Raw genomic sequence first — 17,164 nt, 5'->3', positions numbered from 1 at the left:
GTTAATCTGAGCAAAACCCAAATTTTAGCATTTGGTAAGACAAACTTAAAATTGAATTGCCATTTAAATAATATACTGCTTGAAACCGTACCAACCTTTCAATACCTGACATACTATTTGATAATCAACTTAGGAGGAGACCCCATATCAAATCAAAGACAAATATATTACACGAAGTTGCTGGTATAGTTGCAAAGTCTTTATTCATGATAGAGTTATTCACTGCATCTTTTGAGAAAAGTATATTTATGTAAAGTCATATTATTAAAGTATGGTGCCCAGTTTGGTTTCCAACTACCAACTACATATATTTCAATGGATTCTATAGAAGGTGCAATTTAGCAAACATTTTGGAGACTCAAGAATTCTACACACAATTAATTGGATTGGAAATTGGCTTGACATCTTCATGACGCTACTACTTGATCATTCAAGCAAAACCTGGTATTATTTTATCTCAACTGAAGCTTAAGTTGATCAAATCTAATCAGAGTTGATTTTTTGATTATCCTTTATTTTGCTCATACTGTTTCAAGGCATTGCAGAAGACTGTGAATGTTACTGCTCCAAATATGACTGCTGTAACTTTCAAAAGGAAGCTCAAATCAGCTATTGAACAATAGTCTGTATGTTATGATTTATTTTATCTTCATTCTAAGTCCTCATATCTCATATATGTCTCAGTATTTGAAATGTATTGCTCATTATATGAGGACATTGTGCTTAATGCATATTTATTTAAGCCAAATCACAACATTGAACAAGATCAGCAAATGAAGGGATCACCAATATGAGTCATTATTTTGTTGCGTTTGTCAAAGTGTGTTAGAAACTGTAGCGTGCATTGTTGTTACTGGCTGTTATGCTATTCAATGTTACTAGAATGATTTGCCCCTCCTATACAGAATTCTTGACCAATTGCTGCTGGATATTACCACATATGCTCTCTTTAATTCCACCAATAGTGAGATGTGCAGAGCCCTATTAGAATATGTTTTGTAACACTTTTATTTTAAGGTTTTAACAAGCCAAAATGAATACATTTTAAAAAGTTAAGTGTGTGAGAGAGAGTGCAAGAGTTAGAGAGAGAGAACTGGTGCAAGGCAGTAAGATCTAACTCACACAACTGGGGCAGATTTACTAAGTGAAAATGGAGAGAGCTGAAATGCGCCATTTCTACGTAGATATGGCACACGTCTGTTCCCTCTTTGCGCTGGCGTAAAGTGTACTGCCTTTCCTCTATGCAGGTTTCCTTCCATCATGCTGCAAGGGTGCCTGCGTTACGGGCAGGAATTTTTTTGTGCAGGAAGGAGTACTTCCCTGCACAGGAACAGTCATTAAAGTAATTTTCCTTTTTGTATATGTGATGCGAAATGCATCACATAGAAAAAGGATGTAACGAGAAGAAATAAAGAAATTTCTCTTAGTTGCGACTAGGTCTGGGAGGCACACTGTTTTTGGCACAATCCCAAGATTAGTTATCTTAGTAAATCTGGAGTTGCTTCAAAATACATGGGTGCGTGCATGCCTTGTGTTACTAAACCACACAAAGTGGCTTTAAGTGACTTAGTAAATCCCAAATATGGGTTTGTGTTTCCTTACGGCAACTTGCGTAAATATGCCCTTTACTTTAAAAAGAAAACTCCTACCAAATAGCATATCTTTAGACCCTGACTATCAACAGTCTGAACAATATATGCTAAAATGGGGTCCACACTGCAACATCATGAAAGTCATATTCACTGAGGTCTTGAACACCATTTCATAGCTTGATTACTCCTCCCTAGCCATGTGCTTTTGGAATTACACCGAAAACCAACTAGCCCCTTCCCCTTCTGAACAGTTTGAACTGGTAAGCCTAGCTTATTACCAACTGTAGGGCATCTGTTTATCTATAAATGCCACTACAATGAAGAATATGGAATGTAGGCCTCAAATGTTGGTAAAGACAGTTGTATCCAGCCCATAGGGGGTAGCAGTGTCACGGTTTCTGACACATGAAACTAAAGGAGATGTGTGTTAAAAAAAGGATTCTACAAGCTTTGCACACTTTTAACACTACCCAGCTTTGCAGAAAATGTTTGTATAGCAGTTACTTTACCAAAAAGTTTTCTAAACACCAGGACTGGTTTTTCAGACCCTAATCCATGGTTTCCAGGTACAGTACAGGAGGCCCCCAATCTACAGCAGGTTTAGTCCAGACAAACTGACCACTTCCACCTAGTTCTCTGGATTTCCCTGGAGTAGCCCTCTTCCTCTATTCCAGAAGGACAAGCAGAAGAATTGTCTGCCAATTTTGCTCCAAGCAGGCACCAGCTTCCTCTGCTACACAGCCTTCTTCACCCTGGAGACACGGGAGGGAGGTACTGCTGGGGTAAGCGAGCTTTTCAGGTAGGGTTTTACAACTGCAAACTGCCTTGGAAGATCAGCAGGAGGCCTGGGCTACTACACCTGGAGAAAGTTACTGCTTCTCAAACCTAAGTTAAAGGTTCCTTGCTACTCTACCAAAGCAGCAAGATTATTTAATTGAACAGTACAGGGCAATTTTGCTTATCAGTCAGTGATAACTTTATTTCGGTGAAAAGACCATAAAAGTGCACATATGTACATCAACAATTACAATAATACAATAAGACAATAAATAGACATAGAAGTTAAAAATTTTAAAATAAAGATTAAACTACTAGTTATCAATATAAGAATAATTAAATTAAAAAGGCTTGTCTCCTGCGCCACATACTGTGTAGATAGCGAGATACAGCAAAGACAATAATGGGATGAGTATCATAGATTAATGACCTACACGCCTGCTTAAAATGACGAAATCCCAGGTTCCTGCAAATAGGAATCAACCAACATTTCCTAATTGTGTAATAGGCAGGACAAAAAAACAGCACATGTGCAACAGACTCCGTTTTATAGTTACAGGCAGGACAACATTCCTGATTTTGGGTCTGCCATTTGAATGAAAAGGACCTAACCGGTAATGTGCCATATCTAAGCTGGATATACAATTTTCTAGCAAATGGGGGTTCTATTTGATCCATGAATTCCTCTAGTTTGGGATCTTGCTTGACCATGAGGAATTCTAAGGTCAACCTACCCATAGCTGAAGAGCTCGAAAGAGAAGAGAAATAATTTGTGGACATCAGGGAAAGAAGTTCTTTCCTCGGTATCCCAGGACAACATGCTTCCGGGTTTGACCACAATTCCGGGAGTCCTAGTTGAATACAGGTTGCATTAATATGCAGAAGCCAAGGGATCTTTTTGTGTTTAAGGGCAGGCCAGATCTCAGCAAATTCAGATCTATACGAGGTCAGTTCTGGCACTGACCACAGCCTCTTCCAGTACAAAATTGGTCTTGCACTAGTGATCTCCTCTATTGGAACTAGCCCAAGATCAAACCTAAGGGGAATCAACGGTGTGCTGGAAGGAAGGCCTAGTAGAGATATTAAAAAAGACTGCTCAACCTTTGAGAGGGACATTATCTGCATATGTCCCCAAAGTTCAGCCCCATAGATTGCAGCTACTCTAGCCTGCCGACAATAAATTTCTAGGGCAGGGGACACTGGTTTAAAGGTTGATTTTTTTAAAGACTTTATTTAAACCCCCTGCCAGTTGGACAAGCTTGAGCGTTGACTTAGCAATCTGAGAGTTCCAGCTAAATTTCTCCGTTAGGGTGACGCCCAGATAAACAAAGGTTTTGACTCTTTCAAGGGGGATATCAAATAATACTGGGTTAGGACGCACCCGCTTAGGGGGGTTAAAAATCATATATTTAGTTTTCCCCAGGTTTATTTCGAGTCCTCTTAGCTCACAGAACTTCGCAAAACCGTTCAGTATGTTTTGTATGCCCAATGATGTTCTAGACAATAACAAAGTATCGTCTGCGAACATCAATGCGGGCACACGTCCTGATACCAATTTAGGGGCGTCATTATTTACTACACAGTTCAAATGGTCAATAAGACCATTAATATAAAGGCTGAACAGTGTGGGAGCCAGGACACACCCTTGGCGGACGCCTTTTTGGACAGGAAAACAGTCAGTAAGCTCACCATATTTACCACATCTTACTTGGGCAAAATTATTATCGTGGAGCCTAGATAGGACGGCCAATAGGTAAGACGGAAGACCCAGATCAGCCAGTACTTGCCACAATTTAGTTCGTGGGACTATATCAAAAGCTGCCCGCAGATCCACAAACACCAGGTAGAGGCTGCCACCCTCGACCAAGGCTGTTTTCCAGTACAAGACCTGCAGGCGAAAAATCTGATCTAGGGTAGAAGAACCAGCCCTAAAGCCTCCCTGTAATGTGGACAGAATCCCATTCTCCTCGATCCATCCCAAGACTCTGTCCAAAAGAACCCTCCCCATTAATTTTTGTGACGTATCTATAAGACTAATAGGCCTATAGTTGGAGGGGTTAATGGGCAGCCTTTTTTGAAAACGGGTACTATTTCGGCCCCAAGCCACGTATGGGGTACTTCACCCCCCTGTAAAATACCATTAAATAAAACAGCCAAGTAGGGTGCCCATATTTTTGGTTGAGCCCTAAATAGGTCCCCAGGCAGTTTATCCAAGCCAGGAGCCTTATTCGGAAGCATTTTTCCAATTGCTGTTTCCACCTCGTCCAAAGTAAGAAGTTCAAATGGGGCATAGCGTACTGTGGCTGATGAAGGATCTGAGGTATCAGCAAAGAGACTATCACAATCACTATGCCATAAAGATCACAAAAGTGATTTTCCCAAATTGAGGCAGCGATGTTAGGGACAGGGGCATGCGAATGTCCACTAACTCCTGTTGCAACAATATTCCAAAATGATTTAAGGTCCTTACAGCAGAGCGCATGGCCCAACTCTTCCCACAGTACAACCTCCCCTTCCTTCTTAGCATCACTGATTGCTTTTTTGTACATGGAACGATTTGCCCTAATTGCTTCTCTGTCCTTGGTTTTTATAACCATCAGCAGGGCCTTTTTGGCTGTGCGGCAGGTTTTGTTAAACCACCGTGCTGATACAGCCCGAGACTGTGTTACCCTTTTTACTGGGTACAAAATGTCCTTTAATGCAGCAACCAATTTGCCATGGATGTCAGAGGGGGTGCCCAAAGACCCAACTCTCCCCATCTCCTCAATAAATGGTATTATTGTTCCATATAGTTCCGCCAGCTTACTATTGGACATTTGGAATTCTGGCCACTTTACTCTCCTTCTACAATTTGTGATCGTCAAAGGATCAGTCGCAAAATTATCACCAGGGGCAGGGTTTTTAAGTCCAAAACTCCCTGGCTTAAGGGTCAGAGATAGAGCATTGTGATCACTATCAGACCTCTCAATGACTACAAATTCATATAATCTATCCCAATATTTTGCTTCGATAAAAATGTAGTCAATTATTGAGGTATGATTTGCTCTATTAAACGTTGCTTTCCCAGGTCTATCTGGCATCACCCTTCCATTACATGCTCGCAATGATGCAGCTAGGGAGAGTGACTGCAGTTGCAAGACAAGCGGGGTTCATACCTTAACCAGAGGAGTCAATGGATCGGGAATATTCCATAGTAAGTCAACTTCATCGCGATCTCCTGTATTTGAGTCCAAGAGAGGCTCAAAGTGGCAGTTAAAATCCCCGCCCAGAATTAGAACTGTAGAGGAGTCAAGTGACTGTAAAAATTTGGACATTTCAGTGATGGCCTTAGATTCGAAGCCCCTCTTAATAGGTCTAGAGTAAACATTAATCAGAGCAATACTCGGGCCATTCACTACGTCCACTACTACAAGTTGTACATCCCGAGAATCAGTAGGGATGTCTGTAGTAATCACGCTGCAGACAGATTACATGTAGCAGATAGATTTATTGTCTGTCTGTCTCCACAGCCTCCAGGAAACAACTGACAGGCTGGACATTCAAAGTATAACATTCCATCACCATGGCACTGACATCACAGTGACCATGGAGAAACACATGCAGGTAGTACAATAGTCAATATACATATGGAATATTACTACAACATCTCCCTTCTCTCGAGAAATCATAAAACCAAAAGGAAACATAAAACATGTGGAAATAATAACTTAACATAACTAAAACACAAAAACAAAATCCATAAGAAAAACATAACCCACACAACCCCATAGTTCAACACACACAAAAATGAAGCTCCATAAGAAAAACATAACCCACACAACCCCATAGTTCAACACACACAAAAATGAAGCACATGCTCTACTGCTTTTCCACCCAAACTAACACTAGAGATCTAAACGATTGGGTGGAACACTAGTCCTAATGCTTCTTCGTGGAGGAACATATTTCATAACCGACGACTCCTCCCCCACTTGTGGTTGAGCCTGACTCAATTCATCTGAACCTAAACCCAACCGTGTTACCACTTTCATTGGAACCTTATAAACTCGTGAAAGATTCCACCAATTTTTCCCATTCACTCTAATGGCAAAACGTAACACAGCGTCCACTTTAACTGGTGAACCAAACTTGGATAGACCTTTGGGAGTATGCAAAGGGGATTTAATCCTAACCCAATCCCCTATCTTAATCCTAGGATTAAAACAAACTTCAGAATCTCTTCCAGATTCACCAACAGAATCACGTACACCAGATTCAACAACAGAACCACGTGCACTTTCCTTGTTGCCCCCACTTCCACAATTCTTGGACAACACTTCCCATTTTTTCATCCAAGCCGGACACATATAAAAAGAAGCCTCCCTCCCTCGTAATAAAGCGAAGGGACTAGATCCAGTTGAAGGGTTGGGAGTCGTTCGATGAGCCCACAACATGCTCTGTACAGCCTCCATGATGTCCAACTTTCCCGATACAGCCCATTGAATACATTCCACCAACACTCTGTTATTGCGTTCAATGACCCATTGGCTTGAGGATGATATAAAGCCACACGTCGATGGGTAATACCTGACTGAGACAAAAAATCTGACATCTCCTTTGATGTAAATTGTACCCCATTGTCAGAAATTATTTCCTTAGGAAAACCTTCTCTACCAAAAAGAGCCTGAAGAAACTTAATAACCTCTCTGGAATTTGGATCCATCATAAAGTGCACATCCCACCATTTTCTGAAATAATCAGCTACCACCAGGGCATACTTATATTTATTTGGCAAAATGGTGAAAGGACCAACAAAATCTATGGCCAATCTTAGCCAAGGACCCTCAGGCCTGTCAATATGTTGTACCGGCGGTGATGCCACTTTTATCACTTTGTCACTAGTACAACACGTCAAACACGTTTCTACCACATCATTTATCTGTTGATCCATGGAAGGCCACCAATAAACCGCCCTGATCCTTCTTTTTGTGTAGGTCTGACCCAAATGTCCTTCATGGCCATACTCAATTATACGATTCCTGACAGACACTGGGGGCACAAACTTGTCTCCCCGCATGATCATACCACCTTCTTCTACTGAAAGTTCATCAGCAACTTTTGCAAAAGGATGAAGATCAAAATCTAGGTGTTTTTCCTTGGGCCACCCCGACACTATAAGTTCTTTTACTCTCTTGAGAAGATTATCAGACTCCATCCCACGAAACCAATCACTTTCAGAAAAAGTGCCAATACAACAAGCATCAACAGCTGCGATGATACACTCATCCATTACGTCTAGATCACATTCATCATTTTTTAAAGGCAAGGGTGATCTCGACAAATAGTCAGCCCTTGTGTTCTTCCCACCTGAAATATGTGCAACACGAAAGTTATACTGCAATAATTTCGCACTCAACCTAGCAATCCTAGGCGTGTGATCTTTCACCACTTTTCCTTCCAATATAGAAATCAATGGTTTATGGTCCGTCAGTAGTCTAAACGTTTTCCCCCAAATGAAACACTTAAAACGCTCGACCGCCCAGCAACACGCCAACAATTCACGCTCAATGACTGAATAATTCTTTTCACTTGGTCTTAAAGCCCTGGACGCAAACCCCACAGTAAACTCCTTCCCTTCTTTGACCTGAGATATCATGCCACCCAAGCCATCAAGACTAGCATCCACCGATACCGTACATTGCAACAACGGATCAAAAGGGGTAAGAATTTGACAAGTAGCTAATTCTTTTTTTAGTCATTCGAACTCAATCTGACACTCAGCACTCCAACAAAAAACAGTCTTTTTCTTCAATAGTTCTCTCATGTTGGCCGTCTTCCCTGCAAAGTTTGGAATAAACTTGGCATAAAACTCACACATCCCCAAAAACGAGGATACCTGATCTCTAGATCCAGGACAAGGTGCATTAGATATTGCGTCAATCAAACCCTCTCTAGGTACAATACCCTCGCCTGAAATACAATGACCCAAATATTCTACTGATTGCACTCCAAACGTACATTTGAGCTTGTTCGCTACTATCCCTTTGATTTCTAACCGTTTTAAAACCCTACACACATTCTCATCATGTTCAATCTTGTCTTTGCCAGCCACCAAAATATCATCCTGAAACACTACTGTGTTTGGGACTCCGTCCAATACTTTCTCCATAACCCGTTGAAAAACGGCCGCCGCCGAAGCCAACCCAAAAGGCATCCTTCGGAACTGAAAAGTTCCAACTGGAGACACAAAAGCAGTTAGATGTTTGGAGTTCTGATCCAGTTCGATTTGGTGATAGGCTGACGCTAAGTCTATCTTGGAAAACCACTTAGCTCCAGCAAACTTAGAGAGAATATCATCAATGCGTGGTAGAGGATGAGAATCCACCCAAATCTCTCTATTGAGGCTGCGCAGATCAATGCAGACCCTGAGACTGCCATTTTTCTTCCTGGCTACAACCAAAGGACTCAACCACAAAGACGACTCAATAGGTTCGATAACCCCATTCTCGCACATCCTTTTGAGCTCAAGAGACAGGTCATCTCTGATGCTAAACGGGACATTGCGTAACCTATGCTTCACTGGTAACGCACCATCTTTCACTTTAATTGCCTGCCTGAATCCTGTGATGCATCCTAACTTATCACTGAAGACTTTTGGGAACATACCCAACCAAGGACCCAACCCCAGATCTTTAGGCTCATCATGCACAATAGAAACTTGCTCCAGAGTCCCTGGTCTGAGCGTCATTCTGAACAACCCCTGATGGTACCACCCCAAAATGTTCAGCCCTTTTTTTGCTACATAGACCTTCCCTTGAATGCACTTGTCCTCGAAAACCAACGAAGCATCAAAAAACCCTTTCAAGTCAATGCGTCTACCCTCATACGAGACGGGGCTTCTATCCGGTGGATTCAGAGGCTTATCTCCCCAAACGTCCTCGAAAAGTTCCTCAGTTATCATAGTCATTCTTGCCCCTGAATCAACCAGCAATTTTAGGCACTTACCATCAACCAAAATATCAACCACTGGATCAACACAATCTTCCAGATCATCCTTCACAACCACAACAAAATCTGTTAAGGAACTGATAACCTCCTCACAAGCATCCTGTCTCGTACCTTCTGCATAAACTGCATTTACATTCCCACGAGAGATACACATCTTTGCAAAATGACCTGGTTTCCCACATTTGCGACACATTGCACTCTTGGCTGGACAGACCCGTGCATCAGGAAAATGCGAAGGGAAACCGCACTTATTACACACGTTCCTCGCATAAATGTTTTTTTTTCCTAATTTGCTTGAAACTGATTTATTCTGAGGAAATCTAAGAGCTCTCTGATCATAGCTGACTCTGCTCTTATCGGTGCTTTCTTTCGAATCTTTTGATCCTTTGTCTTCATTGACTTCTTTTACTACACTGACTGTACTTTTCTCAGGTTTAAGTTCATTAGAAGATTTCTCAGACAATTCTATACTCTTCACAATACTAATTGTCTCTTCTAGAGAAGGGTTCTTTAGCGTGAGTAGTTTCTGTTGTACTGTTTTTTTCACGACAATGAACTACAATTTGGTCACGTATAAGTTGTGAACAAAAATGTTCAAATTCACACTCAGACGCTAAAATGCGTAGTGCTGCTACATAAGAAACTATACTCTCTCCACTTCCTTGTACCCTGGTAAAAAACGTATGTCTGGATACAACTAAGCTGCTTTCTACGTCAAACTGTATTTCTAACATTTTTAATGCTTGATCGTATTCATTCAAAACCTCTTCACCTACTACTGCAGGTATCGGGGGTAAGTGTTCAAGTACAGCTTGACCTTCAAATCCTAAATTGTGTTCCAGAATAAATCTCTTCCTCTCAGCACTGAATCTCGAACCCCCAATTGCCCCAAGATACTTTTCAAAAGCTCTGTGCCAAATTTTCCACTTAACCGGAGGATCTCCTGGAAGCTGTAAGAAAGGAGGGGGAGCTTGTACATTTTGCATATTGCCTTATTCAGAGACACACAAATACAATAAAGTGAATTTGAAATTCTAAAAACCAATACACTATATAGCTAGGAAAGGCTATATATGACCATCCAAAACATTCATCCCTTTTTTTTTTTAAATTAAATGATCGCTTGCACAAATAAATAAATGTAGGATAATGTTAGGATTCAACACAGTATTCTAGTGTGACTTTACCTATTGACACAGTATTTTCTAAGGAAAAAACGTTAAAAATGGTCCAACTACTTGCTCCTGATTCTGCACCAAAATGTCAAAAAGGCAAAATAGAGAAAAATATAAATGACGATGTTTAGACACTTTCGAACTTGTCCTGGTACATTGAACTGACTTCGGTTGCAGTCTAGTTTAAAAACGAGTTCCTCACAGGTGGTGACACTTGACGCTTGACAGAGCAAAAGATACAGTATGTTAAAGTACTTAACTCCACAACGAACTTCAGTTACACTTCCTCCTGTGGTGACACTCGACACAACGAAGGATACAGCAGGTTCCTCTCAATCGGTAACACTTGACACTCGACGAATAGTCGACACCGCAAAGGATACAGCAGGTCTCTCTCAGTCGGTAACGCTTGACACTCGACAAAGAGTTCCCCTCGCTCCCTCGCGCATGCGCCGTCTAGGAACACTTCTTGCGTTCGTCGGGCACCACTGAATCTTGACCTACGTTCCAGCACGTCACCCTCCGCTGACTCCTAGCGTACGTTCTGATACGTCATCATTCCTCCATGGACAGCAACAGAACAGCGTCGATGAGCAGGAAGAAATCCACACCCAGGAACCAAACGGGAAACAAGACAGGACTCACGCAGGACTGCACGGAGCCTCTAGATGACCGCTGCCACAGATGAAAGAACGATCCATCGGGAGACGAAGAGGAAGGTAACGCGACCACCTCTTTTTTCCAAAGCTCTCCGTTTGTATTAAGTCACAAAGAGTCCATTCGACTTCGAAAAACTAGCCAAACCTTGTCGCTTGACACACCGTTGTCACACTTGCCACGGACCTCTTTTGTGTTTTCAAAGTCGTAATATACTTCTCATCGTCTTGACGTAGATAGAGATGACTTCAGAGAACACGAAGTTACAGACTTCTAACTTCACTAGGTGGACCCTAGTACGCGTGGGTGGAGACAGATGACTAAACTCGTCGTCAATTTTGTAGTAATCACGCTGCAGACAGATTACATGTAGCAGATAGATTTATTGTCTGTCTGTCTCCACAGCCTCCAGGAAACAACTGACAGGCTGGACATTCAAAGTATAACATTCCATCACCATGGCACTGACATCACAGTGACCATGGAGAAACACATGCAGGTAGTACAATAGTCAATATACATATGGAAGATTACTACAATGTCCTTTGCCTTAACTCCCAAATGGGAGCCAACCCATATGGACAGCCCCCCCGAAGGTCTTCCCCTACTGCTCTTACTTGCTAAAATATCAAATGTTGCAAAACCAGGAGCCACACTCTCTGTAAGCAACCAGGTTTCTTGCAGCAAGCAAATATCAAAGGAAGTGATGAATGTACCCCACTCAGGATTGGGGAGTTTATTTTTAAGGCCTGCCACATTCCATGAAATAATTTTAACACCTTCAGCATTGGGGGCTAGCTTAGATATTTGAGGATCCAAAGTGCCAGCGGAATTACTCAAAATGGGGGGCCCTGCATCCGCCCCCTGATTAAATAGACAAATTGAAGAGGGGCGTAAAATAGAAGAGGGGACGAGTGGTTCAGGAATCAAGATCCCCTTCAACGGGCTTTGTCGTTTCTTTAAATCAACTTTACCATTTTGGAGTAGCCCAAGATTTATTATTGGGTCAGACTGAGTTGCAAGAGGGGGTAATTTAGTCATTTGCCTCGATTGTCAATCACAACCGTCAAAGTTCGAGAGGGCCTCGAAACGGTTGGAAACATCCAATGGTGTAAATGGAACCAAATGGTCCAACCTCCTAGTGTGATTCCCATGGCTCCATGGCAGTACAGTGTCCCACCTTGAGACGCTATCGAGGATCATTGGTTTGGGGTTGGTTTCTAGCATCTTGTACACATTTTTACGAAATGCACAAGAGTTGATCAAAGGCAAGGGGGGAACCCCAAAGTATCTGGCTCTGCTCCCTTGTTTTCTAGGGTAGAAGAAAGTTAGCTCCAAAGGGATAATAGAGGTACCTGGAGTCCCAGCGGGCCAGTTAAGAATATGCCTTAGGGCCGCGGGATCCCTAAAATTAATGATAATTAGGTCCCCCACAATGTCCTTTGTCCTACTTCCCAACCAGTCTAGACGGCGAACGTGAAGAATTTCACCATTGATTGTAAGGGGGAGAGGACGATTTTGGCTCAACCAGTGCACAGTCTTATTTTTAAGCTGAGAGAACCCTTCCCTCTTACCATCTGCGAGTTTAGGAACTCTCGCCAACACTACCACATAGGGAACTGCTTCAGGTGGTAATTCAACCTGGGGCTCCCTACAATTTGTTTCCCTAGCAATGCTGGGCCTCATACACTCGTCACGACCCATATTACTTACATCTCGTTTATCCCCAACCCTCTGAGTTTCATTTGGGGCTACCAAGGCCGAATATCTTGCCGGTTTGGGGATTAGTTGGGTCAACTCTTTGGGGGCAGTAGTCATCACACTAGCTCTAGCTGGGCCTTCACCCACGGCAGGACATAAGGATGAGTTGGTTATAACGGGAGAGCGGTCCAGCATCACTATATCTCTAATTGGTCCCACTTTGTTACTAATGGCCAATTCTATATTCCCCAGCCTTTCCTCGACCCTCTTTAGCCTCTCTATAATTGGTAAAATAAAAGACCTTATAAGATGTTCAATACATTTCAGAGGGTCACTTGGTTCTGTTTCCTTGGGCGGACTATATTGGGGGGTGCCTACTTCCACCAGGTTCAAGACGGTGTTAAATACGACCTTTGGGGTTTGTGCAAGCAACGTGGGGACTTTAGGGGTAAAATCACCCGGTTTAATAGTCTTATCACTCTTTCCAAAGTCGGTGTGACTAATCCTAGATCTACATGCATCTCCACCCTTCTTTCTCCTTTTCTTAAGTGGTGGGCCGAGGACTTTAGACATCAATGAATGTCTATTCTTCCTTTTAGTAGTTTCTTTATTCAACAAGGAAGGAATTTGTAACACTTCTGTTCCTGGCAGAGAGTCAGACAGGCAGGAAATGGTTTTTGAGAGTGTAAAATCCAAAGAATTGGATGGGGGAAATAAAGGAGATAACTCCCGGAGGAGTGCAGGGACATCATCTAAGGTAATCAGATCATCACTAGAGGGGTTTACAGCCGACGGGGTAATTAGTTGTGATGAATCAATGGGGGGCCTTTTCTTCAAACACTCAATTGACTGGCGGCGCTCAGCCCTGCGCTCAGCTAGTGTATCCTCCCTCTCTTGGTCTATTGTGACCTTACTAAAGTAACGGTCCAATGTACCCTTGGCCAATCCACCAGACTTTAGAGAGGACAGATACTCTTGGCTCTCAGCCATAGTGAAATAGATGGACAGACAATCACTTAGACTTCGCCACGGGAGAGATGAAAAGTAGTCCCAGACAGAATATGGAGCGAACTATAATAGTTCAAGTAAGTCCCAATCAGTGTCTCTGGCCCACAATAGGCCTATCACCAGGCCGTGACAGACCACAAAGAGTGACAGAGAATTTCCTAACAGTCAGAAGCTAATCAGGTGGCCAATCTTGGTAGATCCGATATCACACATTAAGAGGGCAATACACAAGTCAATACCAAAACAGGTAGGTGCTAGCAACCCTTACAGTTCTATGGAAGTCAGAGGGTATGCCCAGCCCGGCCTCATCCGGTCCTTGACGGGCAAGGACGGGCCCGCCCGCGCGCGTCCCGCGCTGCGGGGCACCGGTGATGCTGATAAGGGGCCCAGGCGCCGCCTGATGATGAAAACGGCGTGCGCCTGGGTCGGAGCTTGCTGGGAAGTGTAGTTCCTTTTCCCCCATATGCCGTTTCCCTCACGGCGATGCAGGTTTAGTCAGTGGTCAGCTTGAGGGCTTTACAGCGAGTGTTATTCCCGCTACAGCCGTTCCCCTCACGGCGCAAATATGATGAATCCTTAGTTCAGGAGCGTCCCGCGCTGCGGGGCACCGGTGATGCTGATAAGGGGCCCAGGCGCCGCCTGATGACGAAAACGGCGTGCGCCTGCGTCGGAGCTTGCTGGGAAGTGTAGTTCCTTTTCCCCCGTATGCCGTTTCCCTCACGGCGATGCAGGTTTAGTCAGCGGTCAGCTTGAGGGCTTTACAGCGAGTGTTATTCCCGCTACAGCCGTTCCCCTCACGGCGCAAATATGATGAATCCTTAGTTCAGGATTGTCCGTTTTTTTATTCCAGGCAGTTTTATTCTGAACGTTTGTCATATGGGTTTTTTAAGAAAGTAAATCCACTTGGCGATTGGTGATGATCTCTTAGGCAAAAAGAATACAATTTCCATGGATTTCCTTCCTGACCTTTCTCAGTGTGATCCAGTTCCTTTCACAGTGATATGCTTAATGAGACATAAGCTACTCGGGTATTAGATGCATCCAAAACCTAATATTTGTTGACCTCTTGCTCAACAGTGTTCCACTTGTTCTGCATTCCTAAGTTCACCTCAGGCCTGTTAAGCCAGCCTTTTACATTTAGCTCTCCTTCCCTCTGCCAATGTATGATCTAGACCCACATTTAACTGTGGCTCTAATGTGCTGTCCTTGGCACACAACCTGATAGGGAAAAGGGTTACTGAAATTCTTCAGAGGCTAATGCGTCATATGAAGGCCTGAGACTAATCTCCCCTCTCTATTCTCTCCTTGGTTTGGATTTTGTTTGTTCTGTCGCAGTCAGGGCCAGGCTGAACAAGGGGGTCTCAATTAGGTCTGAAGTGGCAGGAGCTCCAACCACTTTCCTTAAGTACTCAACTGAGCACAGGCAAAGATATTTAATGTTCCCCAAATTTGGAGTAAGTTACTAATAATACAAATGTAACTTCTCCACTGGTGAAGGCTGCAACTTCAGTATTAGAGCACGTTCCTATCAGAGGTTACTGAAATAAGCCAGAAAATCACTTGACCCTATTTCTAAGAGAGCTACACAGGCTCCCTCTCACAACCAGGATTCAATTTACGTCCCCTGCAGTATCTGCAAGGCTTTGTACAATGCTAAGCTTTCCTTATACAGAACGTGTCAGTTTCTGGGACACACATCACGGGGAGCCAAGCTTTGCCAGACTTAAAACCACAAATGCAAAAAAGAAAAGATCCATGCACAGGCCTTTTCTTCATACGCATAAAGACTCTGGAACTATCTCCTTGTCTGCAAAAGACTGTCCCTGTTTCTACTCCAGTTCAGAAATTAGCCAAAACCTCTTTTCCTGTTCCCTCTGCCGACGGATAACTAACTATTTAAATATTATTTGAGTTACCCTCTGTCTAAGACTTTACTAACTTATAGCCCTGTCAGTCTAATGTCCATACCGTGCACTACGGACTTGCTGCTGTGTACAGTGATATTAACTGTTGTTATTACATTCTTGTCTAGCTACTGATGCATTGCTAACATTGTGTTCTTCTGTAAACTGTACTACATAAACAGAATCTCATGGACCCTCGGTTCCCTCTCTCAGCTGCCTCTAAAAGCCCCATCTGTGCTGTATAATACCACATAAAAGTGAAATACAAATATTTGTGTACATCTAATAAAAATGACAGTCCATCTAGGAGCTGTGGGAGTAAAGCTGGCTTTGCTTATTGGTACTGGTTCTATTGTTCTTATAGAAACCAAGTATATCCTTGGTTCTGTCTGTTTGTAATGCCTTTGTAAACATTGTGCACTGAAACCTAAATATGTCTTTTCAGCCCATTTTTTTCTGAAGACACATTCAGACAATCACCATTCACCACAAAGTCGGAGAACATCATGTCCAGTGAAGCTGTTCATCATGGAATGACATCAGTGCCAGGTATGTTAGGTCCTACTTTGTCAGTGTTGATCTTATGATGGCACAGTCCTTCGACACCTTGAATGTGGACATAGTCTTCTCACGTGGGCCTGTTGCTGTTTTTAGTTTGTGTGCAGGGATTGTTAATGTTTGCACACAAATGTCTTGTTCTGGTGCAGGGATATAAGTGACTTATTGGAAGGACCCTGGCATATCAGGGCAGCCCTGTGATGTTTAACAGCAGCAATCATTTTAGTGCCTTACTTTCTGGCATGGGAATTTTGAAGGATTCCTAAGTGTCATAAGAAAAATGATACAAATTGCTCTTCCTGGTACAATATTTTCAACTGGTTTTATTTCTATTGACAATGTTTTTGATTAGCGTTCTCCAGAAGGGAAAAACTGTGTCAGATAAACACTACTTTTCCTCTACCACAAATATTTTCTGGATTTTTTTGTAGGATACATACATGACTTTCTGATGCTCTCTAGACATGCTTTAGGAACTGTGATGAGCCTAGTAGCGTTTGTGCCAAGCTCAGCACATACATAGAAGAACAGAATCAAAGGAATGCAAAAAAATCAAAACAAAGTCACATATATGCACCAGACAGGCATCTTCGTCCTCGCAGAGAGCAGCTACAGGCAGCCTCCCTCCCCTCCCCTAAGCCAATCACAACGCTGCAATGGCAGCGTTTCGATTGGCTGGGATGCTGACCACACAGGTGTCTATGGGGAGGCTGTTTTCTCCATGTAGGCTACATGGAGAATAGGTAGAGTGTGCATTACTGGTTTGGTCAGCCCTGGGGCCGACCAAACAGTCAGCGTCCACAAC

The 17,164-nt window shown here is 42.9% G+C and overlaps 1 protein-coding gene across 2 annotated transcripts in view; it reads left to right on the top strand.

Moving 5' to 3' along the window:
• ZNF827 (zinc finger protein 827) overlaps window positions 1–17,164 on the top strand; it is a 581,455-nt gene that overhangs the window by 491,578 nt on the left and 72,713 nt on the right. For both annotated transcript variants that reach the window (XM_085641623.1, XM_085641624.1), the window contains exon 8: window positions 16,247–16,350. In XM_085641623.1, the coding sequence (XP_085497749.1) occupies window positions 16,247–16,350 (104 nt within the window). The remainder of the gene's footprint in view (window positions 1–16,246; window positions 16,351–17,164) is intronic.

Source organism: Triturus cristatus, chromosome 2_2 (genome assembly GCF_964204655.1).
Source record: "Triturus cristatus chromosome 2_2, aTriCri1.1, whole genome shotgun sequence".
NCBI lineage: Eukaryota > Metazoa > Chordata > Amphibia > Caudata > Salamandridae > Triturus > Triturus cristatus.
The sequence above is the reverse complement of the archived record's forward strand: the minus strand, read 5'-3'. Positions and strand labels throughout refer to the sequence as shown.